General features: G+C 39.7%; 1 protein-coding gene across 1 annotated transcript in view; it reads left to right on the top strand.

The window, feature by feature from the left end:
- LOC126457652 (inactive rhomboid protein 1) overlaps window positions 1-22,633 on the top strand; it is a 284,568-nt gene that overhangs the window by 237,793 nt on the left and 24,142 nt on the right. Inside the window, exon 12 of the mRNA XM_050094140.1 lies at window positions 9,478-9,578. Coding sequence (XP_049950097.1) covers window positions 9,478-9,578 — 101 coding nt within the window. The remainder of the gene's footprint in view (window positions 1-9,477; window positions 9,579-22,633) is intronic.

Here is a 22,633-nt window from a genome sequence, read left to right as displayed (position 1 = left end):
ATTTTTATAAGTGCTTCAAACTGGCACCTTGTGAATACTTTGGCATTTTATCATTAGGATTTTAATACTCTTACCTGTGGGAGGCATTTATTTGGTTCTTACTCTGATACTTCTGGGTTTGTTGCAGCTGAAGTTAAGAAATAGAAATAAATTGTTTATGGCCATATCTGGAGAATAATGTGATTGGAGGAACTATTTTAAGGCCAAATTATCCTCTTTTTGCCATAGCAATGGTCAGTGTATAAGCAGAGACAATCTTCTGGTACAATATCACTTTTTGTGCATTGACATACAAGGGTTGTTCAAAAAGTAGGGTGACTTTCCAAATTGTACAGACAACGTACATTCGATTATCAATCCTTTTTTTAATTTTTTTATGTTGGTACAAATGTCCTGAACATATACTCACAGTTTCATGTGTAGAGCATACTTAGTTTGTTTATGACAGATAGAAAGTTAGATGTGATTTTGTGTGCTCAGCAATTTTTGATTATTATAAAAAATAGAGCAAAGAATTTGCATCAGATTTTGTGTGAAAAATGGAATCAACTGCTCTAAAACACTTGAAATGTTGACTGTGGCATACGATGAGTCTGCTCTAAGTAAAAAGCAATGTTTACAAGTGGTACAAGCTCTTCCAAGAAGGTCGAGAAAATGGCAATTACAAACCTCACTCTGGACACACTATCACATCAACAACAGATGATAACATCAAATCTGTGAAGAAAATTGTTTTGGAAGATTGTTGACTTACTGTAAGGGAAGTTGCTGAGGATGTTGGCACATCGGTCGGCTGGTGTCATACAATTTTTTTAGATGTTTTGGGCATGAGATGTGTGTCAGCGAAGTTTGTTCCAAAACTTCTCAATATTGATCAGAAGAATCGTCGCATGAGCATCACTCAGGAGCTCTTGAATGGCATCCGTGATGGTCCTGATTTTCTCAAAAGCATTGTAACTGATGACAAAACATGGGTTTATGGTTATGATGTCAAAATGAAAGCCGAGTCATCCCAATGGAAGCATCCCGGAGAGCCAAGACTGAAAAACACATGTCAAAGTTTTGCTCAGTGTTTTTACCAATTACTGTGGCGTAGCGCATCATGAATTTTTGCCTCAAGGTTGTACAGTCAATAAGGAGTATTACCTTGACATTATCCATGGTTTGCGAGAAGCAATACGCAAAAAACGTCCAGAATTGTGGAAAAACAATTCATGGCTTTCGCATCACGACAATGCACCTACTCATTCATCATTGCTTGTGAGAGATATTTTGGCGAAAAACAACACAACAATCATGCCTCAGCCACTATATTCACGGGATTTGGCCCCCTATGACTTTTTCCTGTTCCCAAAACTGAAGAGACCTATGAAAGGACAAAGATTTTCAGTGACTGAGGAAGTAAAAACTGCATCACTGGGAGTACTCAAGGCTGTACCAAAAAGGGCTTATGAGTAGTGCTTTGAGGACTGGAAGAAGTGTTGGCACATGTGTATTGTATCTGAGGGGGATTATTTTGTAAGGGATCACATGAATATTGATGAACAAATAAATATTTTTTCACAAAAATATAGCCACCTTTCTTATTGAACACACCCCTTAGGTCTTCTTCAACTTAGTATGCAAACGACCTAATACTCCAAAACTTTAGTGTACCTTGTGAGTGCCACAAACAGCCTCCATCACTTTTCCAGCTTTCAAAATTATTTTCAGTATATTTTGTGCATTTTTAATTTCACAAGCTCTCTATCTTGAATGCAGTTTTGTCTCTGACATGTAATGATGAATCCTTATTTTATGTAGTCACATAACACAAAACCGGAAGCTCTTTTGATTGTGGCATGCTTTAGTTTTCTAAATTTAATTTTCTAATTTCCGTCCACTATTTTCAAAAGCCACTAATGATACCATTATATGCTTAGCTCCTTTTCATGATGAAAATCATTCAGAATATGAGATAAGCATTTGTGTGAAGATACCTACCATCTCCACAGTCCTCTATCAAAATACCAAGAATGTTATCAGCCATTTCATTAGTAGAAACTACAGTTAAGCATTTGGAACATTCCATATGTGCAATGCTCATATGATTATGTTAACATTTGTTTGTCCAGCAATAAATGGTGTTGACTGCTAATACAGAATCCTCATGAACTTATGTCATCTCAGTTCATATCTGGACCCCAGACTACATTTCAACTATAAATGTTTTATCAGACAGTGGAAAGTCCAAGATGGTATAACAACAATATTATCAAAAGGGTAAATTGCTAATCACAACAACCATGTACGTGTGAATTCTGCTTGCGTGAATGTGTGTGTTTGTCTGCTTTCTATTTCCAAAAAAGACTTTTCGGTCGAAAACTTAAATGTTTAGTGGTCTTTTCATTGTGTCTGTCTGCCACTCAACATCTCCTCAAAACGTTTCATCACATACATGAAATACATGATACAACATGCTATTCATCTTCAACTATTCCTGTTAAACATGTCAACAAAATTGTATAGCATTTTCATTAGTAGTCATGCCACTTAACAGAAATTCCTATTTTGTTCATGGAAATTGACCACACTTGTCAATCTACCGACACGCCTTTAAACTTAAGTGATATGTGACATATAGGCTCATTTAAAAGGCTGAGATTAGTTCTTGCCTGACAAAATTTGTTTCTTCTATAGAATTGTTTAATTAACAGCACACACACACTTTGGAGACTTCTATCAAGTGTAGAAGCCAGTAGCGGAAGAAATGTTGAAGATGATCAAAGGTTCAGTAGAGCAAGTAATCTATTATAGCAACAGAGGATAATAATAATCATGATTTAATCATCAGGGAAAAGTGAAAGAATTGGCTAAGCTACATCTGGACTGTGGAACTATTTGATAGAAGACAGTGAAGAAAAGTAGTATTGGAAATTAAATAAAATTAATTGAAAATTTAAAAAGTACAAAGAAGCAAATAAGAATAGACAGCAGGACAAACAGTAGATCAGAAGAACAGATTTTGGTTGATTCTGACAACATAATCTTTCCCCTCCTGTTATCATTTGCTTTTGTATGGCCTTAAAAGTGCTGCACTGATTCTCTAGTATGTGCACTAGCCCTTACCCCATTGGCACCTTTGCTTCCATTGCCCATCCTTCCCTGAAGAATGTGAAACCTCTGTTGTCTTCCTCTATGACATCCTTTCTGTCTTTCTATTTTCTTCAACATATAGTAGTGTTAAAGTTGTGGCTTCATATGAGTGCAAACTACTTAAATATTTTAGTATGCAATTCCACAATTCCGTTTTTCATTTTGTGGGTATTTCTGCTCTCATATTTATTGTAAGTTTTGGACATCACACATTTAAGTGTCATAAAAATGAATTTAGAATCATTTCATACAATTGGCAGTTAGTGGTAATATCAAATCAAATCACTGAAACTAAGAGGACACACAAAAAACATTGCATGGTTAGTTCTATTCATTTCTTCATCCAAAAACATTAATGTTACAGAAAAGACAGCTTTCGAGTCTTGAAACTCGTACGTTTGAATAATTATGTGTAAATATTGCACAGAATAAAATACTTAATACACATAGCTATTATTGTTTACTCTCAGCTTAATAATCTGTATGTGCATACACATCTATACTCCGCAAACCACTGTGAAATGCATGGTAGAGGGAACGTCCCACTATACCTGTTATTAGTGCTTTTTCCTGGTCCATTCATGTATGGAATACAGGATGAATGATTGCTTAAATGCCTCTGCGCATGCTGTAATTAATATAATCTTGTCCTCATGAAACCTGTGGGAGTTATATATAGGGAGTTGTAGGTATAATCATAGTCATAATTCAAAACCAGTTCTCAAAAATTTATTAGTAGACTTTCCTTCAAGAGACTGCCAATTCAGTTCTGTTTCAAAATTTCGTCAACTCTTAGCCACAGGTCAAACAAACCCTTTACCACTCATGCCTCTGTTTTCCATATACATTCAATATCCTCTGCCAGTCCTATTTCATGTGTATGCCACACACATCAGCAGTATTATAGGATCAGTGATTTGTAAGCAATCTCCTTTGTAGAATGATTTCCCTAGTATTCTACTTATAAACTGAAGTCTGCTATCTGCTTTGCCCATGACTGAGCTTGTGCTTGTTCTATTTCATTTTCCTACAAAGCGTTACAATCCGGTATTTGTATGTGTTTACTAACTGCAGCTGTGTCTCACTGATATTATTTCCATAGGATATTATGGTGTTTTCATTTTTTTTCCCCCCCATTTTGTGAAGTGCACAATTTTACATTTCTGAACATTTAGAGCAAGTTTCCAATCTCTGCATCACTTTGAAATCTTATCAAGCTCCACCTAAATATTTATGCAGCTTCATTCAAACTGTACTTTGTTGTAGATAATTGCATCATCTGTGAAAACCATAAGCACGAACAGCAAGGGACCCAACACACTTTCCTGGAATACACCCGAAGGTATTTCAACATCTGTCGATGACTGTATCCAAGATACCATGCTGCATCCTTACTGCCATGAAATCCTCAATCTAATCACAAAGTTTGCCTTATGTCTCATACACTCATACTTTTGATAACAAGTGTAGGTATGACACAGAGTTAAATCCATTTCAAATACTGCGTCTACCTGACTGCCTTCATCCATGGTTCTCAGGATGTCATGTGAAAAAAACTCCAAGATGGGTTTCACTTTATCAATGTTTTTGAAAATCATGCTGGTTGGCATGGAGAAGGTCATTCTGTTTGACATACCTCATTATGTTTGAGCTAAGAATATGTTCTAAGATACTACAACAAATGTCAAGGATAATGGATGGTAGTTTTATGGCTCACTTCCGCTACCCTTCTTGTAGGCAGGTGTAATCCATGTTTTTTCCAGCTACTGGGCATGGTCTTTTGTTTGAGGGATGTGTGATGGGTTATACATTGGTGTCCAAAATTAAAGCAACAAACAGAAATTTTGCAAGGTTGTGTTTATTTTGCCACGAAATAGTGTAAACAGGTGATAGTAAAGTAGAAACAATGTAAAGAATACAGATCATAAACAACTGCAATATGCATAACAGTAGACAAAAATGTTCATTTTTTCTAACTTAATGGATTTGCACACACATTCCGACAGCTGTTTAATGTGCTCAGTAAAGGGTGTGACCACCTCTGGCAACAATTCAGGTCTGTGTCAATGATGGGGCATGCTGTGAATGAATGATATCATCAATCTCATGTTGAGGCAATAACACCAATTCTTCCCGGACAGCTGCTTGTAAGTCTTGGAGAGTGCTTGGTGGATGCTGAAGTAATGCAGCCCATCTTCTTAGTGCACCCCAGACATGCGCTGTGTGATTCAAATTGGAAGAGCAAGCAGGCCATGCCATTCGTGCAATATATTCTGTTCCCAAGAAAATGTCAACCACTCTTGCTCTATGAGGGCGATCATTATCATCCATCAATGGAAAGTCTGGGCCCACAGCACCTCACAACATCCACATATGAGGTCCCAAGATCTCATCATGATACCTGATAGCAGTTAAACCTTGCCGATTCATTCATACATTTTCATGAAGAGGTGTTCATGTGATCAATATAATCCCTGTCCACAATGTTAAGGATCCTCCTTGATATCAGTCTCTTTCCATAATGCTTGGGTTCAAAATCATGTTCCATATTCCCTCCAGATGTGAATGCCCCGAGAATCACTCTCCAGCCCAAATCAAGACTCATCTGTGAAAAGAACTTTGGCTCACTGTTCGACTGCCAAGGTGGCATGTTGTCCTGTAAAGATGCATCAGAGGTACACACACAACAGGTCTCCAACTATAAAGGCACTCTTCTGGAGCCTTCTGGACAACATTTGTCTTAATACTGCATGTCCAGTGTATGCTGCAATGTCAGATGCCAGTTGCTGTCCAGTTCTAATGTGGTACGATCATGCCCTTACATCCAAATCACAGTGATGTCACACTTGGTCGGACCTGACTTAGTCTTTGGAGTACTGTTTTGATCTCTATAAATTGTGACATCCGAGAAACAACAGAATGATTCACATTAAGCTATCAGGCCTCATCAGTTTGCGATGTCCTGCTTCCATTCTTCTTATGGCTCTTCACCACAGAGAGTCTGGTAGGCATCTTCTTTGATCATATTGCACCATCAGTGACTGTATACAGAGTGATTGTGGATGTGAGGCTATCCAACAAACACTACCCCATTTGAAAGATGCCCTGACATCATCATTGATGTGGTTGTCCATTGAACAGAATGCCATTTTCCATGCTGAAGTTCATGGTACAGACATCTGTTGACAATTTGTATGATTGTACGGTGAATTAGACACAAGATGAGCAAATGGCAGTTTGTTACTTTAATTTTGGACGCCAGTGTATTTAACAGTGGGATTCACTCAGCTGCAAGTCAGGAGCTGAATCTGATAGGGATCCCACCAGGTCCTGTGGGTTCGTTGAATTTTGATGTTTTCAGCTGTTTATCAATGCTCTGGGGCTTTCCTGTGTGAAGGAACACAAGAGTTAAGCTTTCTGCTTTTGCTTTGCTACTATGAGTTTCAATTCCTTTCTTGTCCATGAGTGACTGGACATTAATATTATTGCCACTTACGGCTTTTGGATATAACCAGAATTTCTTTGGGCTTTGTGAAAGATCATTCAACAATATTTTGCAACAGCAGTGATATAGATTTCATGTGTTGCTCTCTTGACTGCCAAATGTGTTTCATTCAGCATCTCTCTATCTATAGTCCTATACTTTGTTTTATACCTATTACACACAAAGAGTTTCACTTTGTCTTTAAATATGTCTGCTTGTGTCTGTATATGCGTGGATGGATATGTGTGTGTGTGCGAGTGTATACCCGTCCTTTTTTCCCCCTAAGGTAAGTCTTTCCGCTCCCGGGATTGGAATGGCTCCTTACCCTCTCCCTTAAAACCCACTTCCTTTCGTCTTTCCCTCTCCTTCCCCCTTTCCTGACGAAGCAACCATTTGTTGCGAAAGCTAGAATTTTGAATATATATATATATATATATATATATATATATAATTAATATAATGGAAGGAAACATTCCACGTGGGAAAAATTATATATAAAAACAAAGATGAGGTGACTTACCGAACAAAAGCGCTGGCAGGTCGATAGACACACAAACAAACACAAACATACACACAAAATTCAAGCTTTCGCAACAAACTGTTGCCTCATCAGGAAAGAGGGAAGGAGAGGGGAAGACGAAAGGAAGTGGGTTTTAAGGGAGAGGGTAAGGAGTCATTCCAATCCCGGGAGCGGAAAGACTTACCTTAGGGGGAAAAAAGGACAGGTATACACTCGCACACACGCACATATCCATCCACACATACAGACACAAGCAGACATATTTAAAGACAAAGAGTTTGGGCAGAGATGTCAGTCGAGGCAGAAGTGTAGAGGCAAAGAAGTTGTTGAAAGACAGGTGAGGTATGAGTGGCGGCAACTTGAAATTAGCGGAGATTGAGGCCTGGCGGATGACGAGAAGAGAGGATATACTGAAGGGAAAGTTCCCATCTCCGGAGTTCGGATAGGTTGGTGTTGGTGGGAAGTATCCAGATAACCCGGACGGTGTAACACTGTGCCAAGATGTGCTGGCTGTGCACCAAGGCATGTTTAGCCACAGGGTGATCATCATTACCAACAAACACTGTCTGCCTGTGTCCATTCATGCGAATGGACAGTTTGTTGCTGGTCATTCCCACATAGAATGCATCACAGTGTAGGCAGGTCAGTTGGTAAATCACGTGGGTGCTTTCACACGTGGCTCTGCCTCTGATCGTGTACACCTTCCGGGTTACAGGACTGGAGTAGGTGGTGGTGGGAGGGTGCATGGGACAGGTTTTGCATCGGGGGCGGTTACAAGGATAGGAGCCAGAGGGTAGGGAAGGTGGTTTGGGGATTTCATAGGGATGAACTAACAGGTTACGAAGGTTAGGTGGACGGCGGAAAGACACTCTTGGCGGAGTGGGGAGGATTTCATGAAGGATGGATCTCATTTCAGGGCAGGATTTGAGGAAGTCGTATCCCTGCTGGAGAGCCACATTCAGAGTCTGGTCCAGTCCTGGAAAGTATCCTGTCACAAGTGGGGCACTTTTGTGGTTCTTCTGTGGGGGATTCTGGGTTTGAGGGGACGAGGAAGTGGCTCTGGTTATTTGCTTCTGTACCAGGTCGGGAGGGTAGTTGCGGGATGCGAAAGCTGTTTTCAGGTTGTTGGTGTAATGATTCAGGGATTCCGGACTGGAGCAGATTCGTTTGCCACGAAGATCCAGGCTGTAGGGAAGGGACCGTTTGATGTGGAATGGGTGGCAGCTGTCATAATGGAGGTACTGTTGCTTGTTGGTGGGTTTGATGTGGACGGACGTGTGAAGTTGGCCATTGGACAGGTGGAGGTCAACGTCAAGGAAAGTGGCATGGGATTTGGAGTAGGACCAGGTGAAACTGATGGAACCAAAGGAGTTGAGGTTGGAGAGGAAATTCTGGAGTTCTTCTTCACTGTGAGTCCAGATCATGAAGATGTCATCAATAAATCTGTACCAAACTTTGGGTTGGCAGACTTGGGTAACCAAGAAGGCTTCCTCTAAGCGACCCATGAATAGGTTGGCGTACGAGGGGGCCATCCTGGTGCCCATGGCTGTTCCCTTTAATTGTTGGTATGTCTGGCCCTCAAAAGTGAAGAAGTTGTGGGTCAGGATGAAGCTGGCTAAGGTGATGAGGAAAGAGGTTTTAGGTAGGGTGGCATATATCCTTTGCCATGGAAAAATATGTAACATGAAATCATAGATGTGATTATGATACAAATATCAATAGTAGTGTTATTCTTCTCTTATGAGTCAGAAATATCATCACTTTAAATAACACATACCACCCATAAACTTTTGGATTTCCACACTTAATTAAATTAATTGGAAAGTCTGAAAACCACAGAAAATTTACTAACCCCTCCAATACTCATGAAATTCGCTCTATTCCTCTCCTTGAGTGCACAGATTGAGGAATAGAATGAAATTCAACTAATGACATGAATAAAAAATATTTGACATTTGACGGTAGTTCTATCTAGTTTTTTGAGGTCAACAGTTGATTGTTCTTGTTCAGTTTAGAAGAGAGTGAAAGACAACGAAATTAGTGGATCTACACAGTGTACAAGAAACACATGTTATCATTTTTGACTTAGTTACTTAACAGAATTTATTCTGTTAGCATTTTGACATTTCAATATAAATCAAAATAATTTCTGAGTTGTTTAGTTAATACAAGAGAATGTATTGCAAAGGAGAACTATGTTCATTTCCTTCTTGTAACAATTTTAATAATTGTGAAAGGGTGTGCATTAAAATGTGGGGCAATCTTTTTTTCAATATATCTTAAATTGCTTGCAAATTTAACCATAAAAAGCAACAATAAATTTCATGTCTGTCCTCAGGTTTCCTGCCTTGACAATGTTTGTGGAATGATTCCTTTCTATGCACCAGAAGTTCCAGATCAGTTCTACAGGCTGTGGACTTCCCTTTTCCTACATGCAGGGTAATTCTCAACTCCTGTCTGAATAATAATGCATCTCATCATTTTTAATTTAAAATTTCTTTCAGGATTTGTTGTGATGGAGTTATTTGAAGATATATGTAATGTAGTTTTTCATGACCATTTGTTTAAAAACATAATAAATTGCAATTATGTTTTGCCAGTGCATCAAAAATATTAGTCAGACTGATAGAGTTTAAAGACCTCTAGGCATATGACAACCGTTTAGAAAGTTTTTCTCTGTCTGTACATGGTCACATCACTTAAGAAATAACTGAATATATTTTGATGACAATTTGCTTTGCTTATTTGAAGTTGATGTGCAAGGATTCACATAGCTATTACTTCGACGAACATAATCAGTTTTTGAAAATGTAATTGGATAGATAAGAAATCTACTCAACAAGTGGTGGCAGGAGAAAACATATGTGAAGGTTAAAGAAATGTGCAAACTTTCAGAGCCAGTGGCTCCTTATTCTGGCAGAAGGGTTGAAGGATAAGGAAGATGGGTGAAAGAAAACAAGTGACAAGGTTTAAGAAATGGGAAGAGTTTGGAAAAGTTGCCCAGAACCCTGGGTCAGGGGAGACTTACCATTTGGCAAGTTGTTATATATGTATTAAATATCAAAATGAATAGCTTGCTGAAAGCTGTGTATGAAAGACATATGCTTATATGCTTTCATTTCCAGGAATTTAACATTTTGGTTTGGGTTATGATGCTAGAAGGTTTTGATTAAAATTTTAATTTCATCTCATTTTTAACAACACCTTCTGTGAAAAGATCATGTCTTCTTTCAAACACCAAACTTTCCAGTGGTGTAGTGGAGTTTCAATTTCAACAGTTATAGAAGGTCACTGAAGTTTGGAACTAGCCGAAACAGCATTCTAAAAATAGCAGTGGAACAGACTGCAATATTTGATTATAAATATCACTGTTACTAAAAACCATTTGGAAAGAAATTGTTTTACTTTGAAACTAAGAAAGTAAGAAACAAGGACAGTATATTGCTTGTTGACAAATAAATGGGGACAGCAATCACTTTGTTTTCTGGCATTATTACTTATCAATCCAAGTGGAAGTATCACTGTGAATCAGGCTGAATAGTGACTGCAGGTGGTTACATTTTAAGAAATAAGTAGGATGATAGGGTAGCATAGTGCCTTTTTGAGTTGTGAGAAAGCTGAGAGGTCTGAAGAGCTGATTCCATATGGCTGCTAAATTTATATAAAGAAAAATAATTATCTACCCCACCGTGTTTTTTGTAGCAGTTTCAGCCAGATGTTGTCTGTAGCGGCACAAGAAATCACTTTTGATTAGTTAAAAGTTAGATTAAAAGCATGCATTAAAAATTAAATTTTAAAAATTTAGCTGGAAGCTTGTAGACCAAGCAAGAGACAAATTAGATGCAAAAGGGTTCTCTTATTTGACATTAAAATTTGATGAGGTCATGAACCCAGCATGAGGAGGGAAATTAGCATGCATGATAATTTTATAAAAAAGTTTAGGACTCAAACATCTTGATTTTTTTTGACAAACAGGGACCTGTAACTAATAACAAATCATAACAACTCATCAATTACTAAAAGAGTTATATTAATGCAGGGGAATGACAAATCTGCAGCCATTAACACAAGTATATCAGCAAATGTCAGTGAGAGGGCTGTAATGTGCAGCTTAATTAAATGGACTATCATACAAAATGGTTGCCAGTCAAATTTCACAATGTTTAAACAATACAAGGTTCCCACTTCACAATATAAATTTCAGAGTCAGCATGCTAATTTATTTTCTGAGAAGTCTAAGTGCAACAAAACTGTGTAGTGGAATGAAATACAAGCAGAAGTGCTGACTAAATGAAATGCGGATGGACACATTTTAATCCCAAATATTATGTCCACATTCCATTTATCATAATAAATTTGTAGCTATGATCAGTCTTCCCATGAATATTGATAAAGTGCAAGAACAGGAACTAACTCACACAATTCTTCACCTCAATGGCAGCTACTCCTTACATGGCTAGCATTGTGTCATCAATGTGAACAATCTGTTTGGACCCATCCATGGTCGTATTTTCTTCTGCATTGATTACAAACATATTTTGTAATTGCTTGAAAGGTTCTCAGGTGTTGCATCAGATGATGTTGAGAAACCTGAACAATATTTGTATGAGACAGCTGCTCTTGATCTTCAGATGGATGTGACTCCAAGAAATATTGTGCAGTTTCCACAACACCTTCTGAAACAAACACTGCCATAGAATCTTTGAAGCAGTTATTAGATTGGGAAAGCCTCAAGCAAGTTGTGTTAGATAGTAAAATCCATTACAGATTATGGAACTTCTATGTGAAGACTTCACTGTTGAAACTACACTGCAGGCCATCCAAATTGTAACACTTAGAAGGACCAGAGACATCACAGTTAAATTGATTTAGGACATAACAAATTGTACAAAGATCTCATGATTTAAAATACAGCCTCATGTGAAGTGGGGAAGATGATGAAATCACTATTCACTGTTGCCACCATAGCTGGCTGCTACGCACCTCAGCATTGAATCAAAGAGGCTCTGGATGTGTTTGTGGGGTATAACAGTTCATGCTGCTTCCATACATTGCCAAAGCTGATCTGCTGTAGCAGCTGGTTGTGTAACCCGAGCCAGTCATTGCACAGTCATCAACCAGACATTTTCAATAGGCAAGAGAGTGGGAGAACAGGGAAGCCGAAGCAGAAATACAATCTGGAGGGTGATGAGGTCTTGAACATTACGTACCACGTATGGTTGCACGTTATCCTGCTGCAGTTTGGCTGTTGGAAAGCTCCAAGGGCATGGAAGAACAACAGTCTCCAACATTTCAGAGTTGTAACATTATTAGTGTACCAGCAGTGCATAGTAGGAGGGTGGAGAAGTGGAATCCAATACCACCCCAAACTATAATATCAGGCGCAGTACCAGTACAGCAGTGCATAAGGTAGCAGTTCAACAGTCTCCCACTGCTATGTCTCTAGCCTCTAATCTGACCATTGCGGTGCAGCAGGCAGAATCAAGATTCATTGGTAAAAATTATTTTGTTCCATTTTATTGTCCATGTCCATCATTCATCACACCACTACCAGTGCAAACACTTTTGGCATTAACTCAGTAGTAGATACAGCAATGGGCACCTCACAGATAGTCCACTTCTGCTGCAAACAGTGTCAAATGATATCCACGGACATTGCTTGTTCTGCAACAAACTGAATTTGTTGTGATATGTTTTGTGATATTGCAGAGTGATCATCACTGCCATGTACACAATATGACTGTCATCAGGTGTAGTGGTGCAACAAGGTGAGTGCAGTCAGCCCTGTCGATCCGTCGTTGCCTCCTGCATCCAGCGATTACAGATCTGCATCACAGTTGCTTGGTTCTATCCAATACATCACCCATTTCTCTGAAGGATAATCCACCATCCCTATAGGCAACTATTTTTCCTAGGTTGAACTCTGGAATACACTTGAAAGACTATCATTGTCTCGTACGAGGCCTATTGAAGCTGCTTATGTAAAACAACTACACAAAGGAACAATTCCAGTACATCCGTATGAACATCTGTTCCTCCATTATATAGCACTTGCAGCTGGGACTACTGGCAACTGTGATATGCACCTACACTGAAATGCTAATCGTGCATCTCTCATCACCGCAAATGCATGTTGCAAATGTTACCTGATTTGGATGCTTCCTTCATTGTGTTACATTTTTGGTGACCAGCAGTGTACTTCAGTAATCAAACCAGTTTGCAGATTATTTCTTTTATATTTGTTGTATCTGGCAGCACATCAGAGTGTGTAACTACCTCAATTATTTAATCAAGGTAAATGCTCAGTATCTTCAAGTTGTTGATGCTAGTTATAACAGGCAAGTAACAATTGCTGATGCTGAAACTTCATTGGTCTTCTCAGGGAGACATCCAAAAATTGCACATGTGAAATGAAGTTACTTCTAGACAGATGTCAGTAGCATTTCAAAAGTCCAATCCCAGGAATGAAACACAGCCTTCTGCTCTTGCTCTGGGTTTATGTACTTATTTAAAGGTTTATCCAAACTCTTTGGAACCAAGTTAAGTGAAGCTATTTGATCATGGAACAACCCGTACATTAATAAACAAAGAATTAATGAATTAATAAAAGATGTGAAAAAGAGCAAATGAATAAATAACACATTACAGAGAAAAGTCCTAACTACTGCAAGAAACTCTTATTTAGAATAGATGAAGTGTGCTATAAGGGCACTTTCCAATTTGGATTTCAATACTTAGGGTTTGTCACTCAGTGTTTTCAGTTCTTCTGGAACCCATTGAAAATGAAACCTGTTGAGTAGTGAACACCTTTCTGTGTGAGGCTTAAGGAAATGCGATCCAAGTGCACATAATTTTTCCATTTTCATGGAATGAACATTGCAGTTTTTTCTGAATGAGTCAATACTGTCAAAAACAAATCTCTCAGTAGAATCTATGTATAAATGGCCTACAGCAAGCTCATGAACTGACACCACAGATCAGTCTGATCAGCTGTTTCTGGGATAAGGATATTCTTGGTGAATGCACAGAGTTACCCCAAACACCATATGAGATAATACAGTGAAAGTAAACATAATAGACAAGCCTTTGTTTCTCAATGTCAGTGACAGCAGACATCATTCTTCTAGTGAAGATATGAGTAGTCACATTCTGCAGAAAATGGCGAATATGATATTTCCAAGAAAGTAGTCCATCTGCCCACTAAGAATTTAAAATGGTTGACTTCGCCATTTGTTTGTTTATCTGTGGACAATAAAATATCACTTGTGCAAGAGTTCTGTTTCAGAAGCTGTGTTCTCTGTATTTTGTTGCAGTTAAGCGTTAATCTGTTCTCTGAAAGCCATATGTTCATTCATTGACTACCCTATTAAGTAAATTATTTAATTTTTTTATAATCCATTCCACATCTTTCACAATAACATTTGTGTCATTCACAAAGAGAACAATTTCTGTATCATATATTGTGTTAGTGTCAAGAAAAGCGATGGACCTGGAATAGAGTCCTGTGGCAGTCACCCACTTTACATGGCTCCAGTCAGATTCAAACCTCTTTCCTGTTTGTGGACACTGGAGGCTGACCTTCTGCTTCCTACTTTCCAGATATGAAATAACCATTGCTGAGCTTTATCCCAGTCCCATGATGTTCCAATTTGTGCAAAGGTATTGAATACTCCACACAATAAAAGAATAAATAGTGTTTCCTGTAGATACACCGATCCTAACGTCAAACTGATTGTGTAACAGCAAATTATATAACTGAGATGTGCCTCTCCTTTTCATAGCTTTCTTAAAAACTTTCAGAAATACTAGTGTCAAAGAAATTGGTTGTTATTTGTCTATGTTATCTGTCCCACCCTTTTCTGAAGTGATTTCAGTAATGAGTATTTCAATCTACCAACAAACTGGCCACACCTGGAAGACACGTTGCCCAGGTGACTAAGTGCAGAATTAATGTATGTCACACTGATCTTAATAATTATGCTTTAAATTTCATCATACACATTTAGGTTCATACCTTAATTGCAAAACTGGAACCTTTATAGGATTGCTTTACTGACTGTCTCTCTCTCTCTCTCTTTCTCTCTCTCTCTCTCTCTCTCTCTTTCTTTCTCTCTCTCTCACACACTCTCTCTTTCTATCTTTCCAACTTTTAAGAACTCTTTTTCTCAGGAACAGGTAAATGTTTCAAGTTCAGACATATTTTACATATTAAGAATTGTGGTCACTTGGTAATGTAAAAATTTTAAGCTTCAAAGACATTACAATCAAAAGATATGGTCATTTACACTATGTGATCAAAAGTATCTGGACACCCCCAAAAACATATGCTTTTCATATTAGGTGCATTGTGCTGCTACCTTCTTCCAGGTACTCCGTATCAGCGACCTCATTAGTCATTAGACAACGTCAGAGAGCAGAATAGGGTGCTCCGTGGAACTCACAGACTTTGAACATGATCAGGTGATTGGGTGTCACTTGTGTCATACATCTGTATGTGAGATTTCCACACTCCTAAACATACCTAGGTCCACTGTTTCCAATGTGATAGGGAAGTGGAAAAGTGAAGGGACACGTTCAGCACCGAAGCATACAGGCCAAACTATTCTGTTGGCTGACAGAGACCACCAATTGTATAATAGGCAGACTTCTATCCAGACCATTACACAGTATTTCCAAACTGTATCAGGATCCACTGCAAGTACTATGACAGTTAGGTGGGAGTTGAGAGAACTTGGATTTCATGGTCAAGCGGCTGCTCATAAGCCACACATCATGCCGCTAAATGCCAAACGACGCGCCGCTTGGCATAAGGAGCGTGAACATTGTACGACTGTACAGTGGAAAAATGTTGTGTGGTGTGACGAATCATGGTACACAATATGGCGATCCGATGGCAGGCTGTGGATATGGTGAATGCCTGGTGAACGTCATCTGCCAGATGTGTGGTGCCAACAATAAAAGTCGGATATGGTGGTGTTATGGTGTGGTCGTGTTTTTCATGGGACTTGCACCCCCTGTTGTTTTGCGTGGCAGTATCACAGCATAGACCTACACTGATGTTTTAAGCAACCTTCTTGCTTCCCATTGTTGAAGAGCAATTCAAGGATGGCAGTCGAATCTTTCAACACAATCGAGCACATGTTCATAATGCATAAACACAACAATAACATCCCTGTAATGGACTGGCCTGCACAGAGTCCTGACCTGTATCCTACAGAACACCTTTGGGATGTTTTGGAACACCAACTTTATGCCAGCCTCACCAACTGACATCGATACCTCCTCTCAGTGCAGCACTCCATGAAGAATTGAGTGCCATTCCCCAAGAAACCTTCCAGCAGCTGATTGAACATATGCCTGCAAGAGTGGAAGCTGTCATCAAGGCTAAGGGTGCGTGAAAACCATATTGAATTCCAGCATTACTGATGGAGCACGCCATGAACTTCAGAGTCATTTTCAGCCAGGTGTCCGGATGCTTTTGATCACTTAGTGTATGTAATGTATTTTGATACTCAAAAACTCACTCATCAAAACCTAATTCCTGTTGAGTTAGAATCATGAAATTTGAGGAAAAGGAAAATTTCACACTAAAAGTAAAGGAAAAATCTGAAATTTGTTGAGTTGTAATTATATCACATGAGAGAACATATTTTTGTCATTTTTTTATCTGTCTGTTTCTTTGTGTGTCCATCTGTTAAGACCCTTTTTCTTTGGAGTAGGTTGATGCACCAAGTTAAAATTTATATCACATACTAAGCTCTATAGGCCCTTGGTGGTGTAAAAGTTTTAAGCTTCCAAGTCATTGCACCCAAAAGATATGACCATTTAGGCTACATATTTTGATACAAACTCACTCATTAAAACCTATAAGACTAGATGACCTGGAATCTTGAAAGTCAGCAAGAAGCAAGATTTCACAGTACAAATAAAATAAATACCTTCAACTTGTTAAATTGTAACTATATCACATAAAACATATCTTTTTCCTTCTGAACATACATTGCATTCATCATCCGTCAAAAGCGTAACAGACGAACGTTACTGCATGCAAACACAAAACGTAAGTTGTAGTCATGTTTAAGTGAGTAAACAGAAAACGTTTTAATAAATCATCCTTCTCTAGATATGTAAACTCAAGTCCCCTGCTCGCTTCTTTTTGTGAACTGAAGAGTCAAAGCAACTGGTACACCTGCCTGATATCATGTAGGGCCCCCGCAAGCATGCAGAAGTGCCACAACATGACGTGACATGGACTCAACTAATGTCTGAAGTAGTGCTGGAAGGAATTGACACCATGAATCCAGCAGGGCTATCCATAAATCTGTAAGAGCACAAGGGGGTGGAGATCTCTTCTGAACAGCACATTACAAGGCATCCCAGATGACCATAATAATGTTCATGTCTGGGGACTTTGGTGGCTAGCAGAAGTGCTTGAACTCTGAGTGTTCCTGGAGCAATTCTGGATGTGTGGGGTATCGCACTGCCCTGCTAGAATTGCCCCAAGTCCATCAGGATGCACAATGGGTATGAATGGATGTAGATGAGCCCCGATGCTTATGTATGTGTCACCTGTCAGAGTCACACCTAGATGTATCAGGGGTCCGATATCACTCGAACTGCACATGACCCATGCCATAACAAAGCCACCACCAGCTTGAAAAGTCCCTTGCTGACATGCAGTGTCCATGGATTCACAAGGTTCTGTCCTTAGTCGTACACGTCCATGTGCTCTGTACAATTTGAAATGAAACTTGTTAGACCAGGCAACATGTATCCAGTCATCTACAGTCCAATGTCAGTGTTGATGGATCCAGCCAAGGCGTAAAGCTTCATGTCGTGCAGTCATCGAGGGTACACGAGTGGGCCTTTGGCTCTGAAAGCCCATATCAATGGTATTTCATTGAATGGTTAGCTGATACTTGTTGATGGCCCAACATTGAAATCTGCAGCAATTTGCAGAATCGTTGCACTTCTGTCACGTTAAATGATTCTCTTCAGTTGTCATTAGACCCGTTCTTGCAGGACCTTTTTCCAGCTGCAGCGATGTTGGAGTTTTGATGTTTTACTGGATTCCTGATATTCACAGTACACTCTTAAACTGGATGTACAGGAAAATCCCCTCTTCGTCGCTACCTCAGAGATGCTGTGTCCCATCATCAAAAACATGTTCTGAGGTTGTACAACAAATGGATGTCAAGGATATTGTGTGGTAGTTTTCTGGATCATTTCTATTACCCTTCTCACAGATGGATGTGACGTATACCTTCTTCAAACTATTGGGCAAGGTTTTTGTTTGAGGGCTCTGTGGTATATTATAATTAAAACAGGGGCTGACTTAGCTGCAAATTCAGTACAGAATGGATCGGGAATTCCACCAGATCCTGGAGCCTTATTCAGTTTTAGTGATTTCAGCTGTTTCTCAATACAATTGTCATTAATGTCTGTTTCAATTATATTTCCAGTGGTACTGAATTAAATTGTGGCAGTAGTCCTAGGTTTTTCTTTGTATAGGGGCATTTGGAAGTGGAGTTAAGCATTTCTGCTTTTACTTTGACACATTTTGTTTCGGTTCCTGTCTCATCGCTGAGTTACTGGACTTAATTTTGGTGCCATTAACAGGCTTCACATACAACCAGGCTTTCTCAGGGTATTGAGAAAGATCTTTTGACAATATTCTGCTATGGTAGTCACTGAAAGCTTCAAGCATTGCTCTCTTGGCACTCTGTGCTGCCATTGCTGGTCAGTGATAGCTTTTGGGAGCACTTCCCACAGCTAGTACATACTGGTTGTGCCAACAGACAGCTAGTGGCAGGCATGTTGCCTGAGGTGTTGTCTTGTTGGAGGAGACTCATGTCACCCAAGGAGTGGAGAGTCCATACAGGCTTTAGTTTGTTGAAAAACGCTCTTGTTATCTTGCCATTTAAGCCTAAATCAGAAGTGTGCCTATACCATTGTGTCACCCAAAATGGGCCATTATAGGGTGGTTGCAGTGCTATCTGTACAGTATCATCTCAAATAAGTACTTAGTCTCAGTCAAACAATGGAAAATCCAAGATGGAATATTGACAGTATTACAAAAAGGATAGATTGCTACTCACCATATAGCAGAGATGCTGAGTCACAGACAAGTACAACAAAAAGACTACTAAACACACCAGCTTTTGGCCAGAAGGCCATCTTCCGAAGTAGGCAACACACACACAGACACACACACACGCACACACACACACACACACACACACACACACACACACACACACACACACACACATATTCACTCAAACACAAATCACACAGCATGACCACTGTCTCTGGTTGCTAAGGCCAGACTCAGACACTCGTGTTTGTGCGAGCTGCATTTACCACGAATGTGTGTGTGTGTGTGTGTGTGTGTGTGTGTGTGTGTGTGTGTGTGTGTGTGTGTGTGTGTGTGTTGCTGCCTGTTTTAGAAGAAGGCCTTCTGGCCAAAAGCTCATGCGTTCTTTGGTCTTTTTGTTGTTTCTGTCTGTGACTCAAAATTTCTTGTACATGGTGAGTAGCAATCTATCCTTATCGTAATATTGTCATAGTCACAGTCAGTGAGTCCTTAGAGCATCTGTACTGTATGTGCAACTGGAGAAGGTTCACTTGTGTTCTGTATATGTCTTTTGGCCCTCCGTACCATCTTCAGTATGTCAGTTGAACCAAGGGACGAGTATAGGCAGCACAAACTCCACCAGCAATGTAACTCTCCTCATATAGAATCTCTGCAAGTGATGCTTTTAAATCATCCTGTGCCATGTGGATTCCAGGAAAAACCCATGGGAGTATCTCCATTCATTCACCCCCATGCCACATGAGTGCAGTTTTCATCATTCCAGCAGGCTGTTGCTTTGGTGATGACAAGCTGTGAAATGATGATGAGTTATTCTGCAAAAGTTGCATAATGATTTAAAAAGTGAAGACTCAAATTGGTGGCCCTGATTTACTGTAGTAGTGCCAGGGCAGCCAAATATGGCAATCTGGTTTGACGCATTATGTGTCCATAGCACTTCAATCTTCTTTCTTTGATCACTGCCACACTGTCCATCGACTTGTGCAGCTCCTGCAATTCACAGTTCTTTCTTTTTTCTCCATTCATCTTCATCCTTCACTGGCCCAAAAATATGTCTGAGGATGGCATTCTCAAATCTCAGGAGTTTTCCTTCCATCTTTTGGGTGATGGTGCAGGTCTCTGCTCCGTATAAGACCACAGGTTGTATTATTGTCTTGTTGACTGGTCAGTGAGGCTATTGATAAAAGCCGGGACTTTAACAGCTTTCCCGGAGCAAACCTTGATCAGTTTCCTGCTTGTATTCATGCGGTAATTTCCTGGTCTATCTTGTTCCTTTCATTGAGTACAGCCGGAAGATATTTAAAGTCTTTTACCTTTCAAAGACTTTGTCCTCCACCTTCAGGGGGCTGGCATCATTTTCTCTGAAACTACAATGTATTTTGTCTTATCCATATTCAACTTCAGGCCTGCTCTCATTGCCTCTTCCATTTGAACTTAACACCCAGCCAAACAAAATGTTCAGTAATGATCTGAGTCATTGGCCATATGCCTGGATGGCTCAGATTATATACTGTGCTGAAAATCATGTGCCCCATCAATGAAGGTATAATATGACAAAAACATTGTTGCAACATGTTACAGAGGACAGCTGCATCAATTCCCTGGATCAGTCTGAGTTCAGTCTTGAGGTACTGTACCAATTGTCTGATAATGTTCCTGTTCTTCTGCAGCTTTGCTGAGTTCAGGAGTGAGGGAGATGGTGCTGACTTGTGACAGGTAATCTGCGACAATGTTATCTGTCCCATGGAAGTGTTGGACATTTGTAGAATACGTGCAATTGAACCAAGGTGGTGAAATTGTCTCAGTTTGATCATTGATGAACTGTATAAAGATTTATGTGATGGCCCTCAATATCCTCATAAAAATGGTATACAGGTTCTAAACTATGGTCAGTTCATGGTTCAAAGATGGACATTTTGTTTGTGAGGCTGTAAGCTTTCTGGAGAAAAATTGTAGAGGTTGTGTATTACCTGCTGCTGCCTGCTGGAGGAAGGCACTTATGGCTGTGTCGCTTGCATCCATTTTAATTGTAAGCTGCACATCTGGTACCAGGTTTGCCAGAGAAACTGCGTCTCTCAGGCACTCCTTTGCATGAGCAAATGCTGTTTGCATTGCCATTGTTCATAGTAGTTTACACTTGTCTTGTATGTGAGGGCCCATGAGGACATGTGATGCTTGAACTTGTGCAGCATGTAGGAAATATTTATAAAAATTAAGTATTCTCAAGAATTGTTGAAGGTCATGATATGGGCGAGGAGGCAGCAGCTGTCGAACCAGTTGAATGCAGTCCACGTTGAATGTATGTCTGAGAAACATGACCCTGTTTGTACGTAATTGTGACTTGTCTTCATTTAAGATCACACCTGCGTCACAGAGCCCATTAAGACTGTGTTTGAGGCGAACTTCATGGCTCTGATGGTAATGGCAAAAAATTAGAATGTTGTCTAAATAAGCTTAGCAGCAGTCTAGTTTAAACAATCCCCCATCGATGAACCACTGCTAGGTCCACACTGCATTTTTGAGGGCATACTGCATCCCCAGATACTCGAAGAAGCCGAATGACATAATGTTGGCCATTTTACCAATATCATCTAAATGCATATGAATCTGGTAGTACGCCTCTGCACAATCAAATATGGAAAGAACAGTTGCCCCCGCAAGCGTATGGGTAAAGCACTGTACATCTTCTGGTATCCGGTCGTGAAAGCCTTCATACTATGATCAAAGCACTGTATGTTTGGTACATGGTAACTGTCATAAATTATGCATCAGTTAAGTGTTCTGTAGTCTCCACATAATCACATAGAACCATCGTTCTTAGCTACTAATTTCATGAGAGATGCTCACGCACTATCTGATGGCTGTATGATGCCCACATGCAACATATCATTTACAGCCATCTCACCTTCCAAGCAGGAGGATTGGAATGAGATGGCATGCTTTGTGCTAGACAGGGGCCCCATTGTCCTTTTTATGTAGTGCATCATACCATTTTTAACCAGGCAGTGATAAAGTAGAACTTGAGGCAGATCACTGATGGTGTCAGGGAGTTTTAGGGAAGACACAATAGGTACCCTGAGGTGTGCTTTACTATGAGAGAGTTGTTTATGTAGCAGCTCATACAGCATGGCTATCTTTGTATGTGCTGAAAGGGCATGGCTACATCATTTGTGGCTACCACAGCACGTGTTTGTTGTCATTGGAATAGATCAGGCTGCACGGTATCCTTTGCATACTGTGAAGGGGTGTTGTTGCCTGTCGGGGACATCGCTGTGATATTCACAGCCACTGCTATGTGTGTTAGGTGTCATAGCTTTTGCATTTGTGTAGTAGTGGGGTTAAGCTGTCAGTTTTTATGCTGGCAGCCCCGAGCAGGTGTGAATATTGTCTCACGACTGGT

Source organism: Schistocerca serialis, chromosome 2, assembly GCF_023864345.2.
Source record: "Schistocerca serialis cubense isolate TAMUIC-IGC-003099 chromosome 2, iqSchSeri2.2, whole genome shotgun sequence".
NCBI lineage: Eukaryota > Metazoa > Arthropoda > Insecta > Orthoptera > Acrididae > Schistocerca > Schistocerca serialis.
The sequence above is the reverse complement of the archived record's forward strand: the minus strand, read 5'-3'. Positions and strand labels throughout refer to the sequence as shown.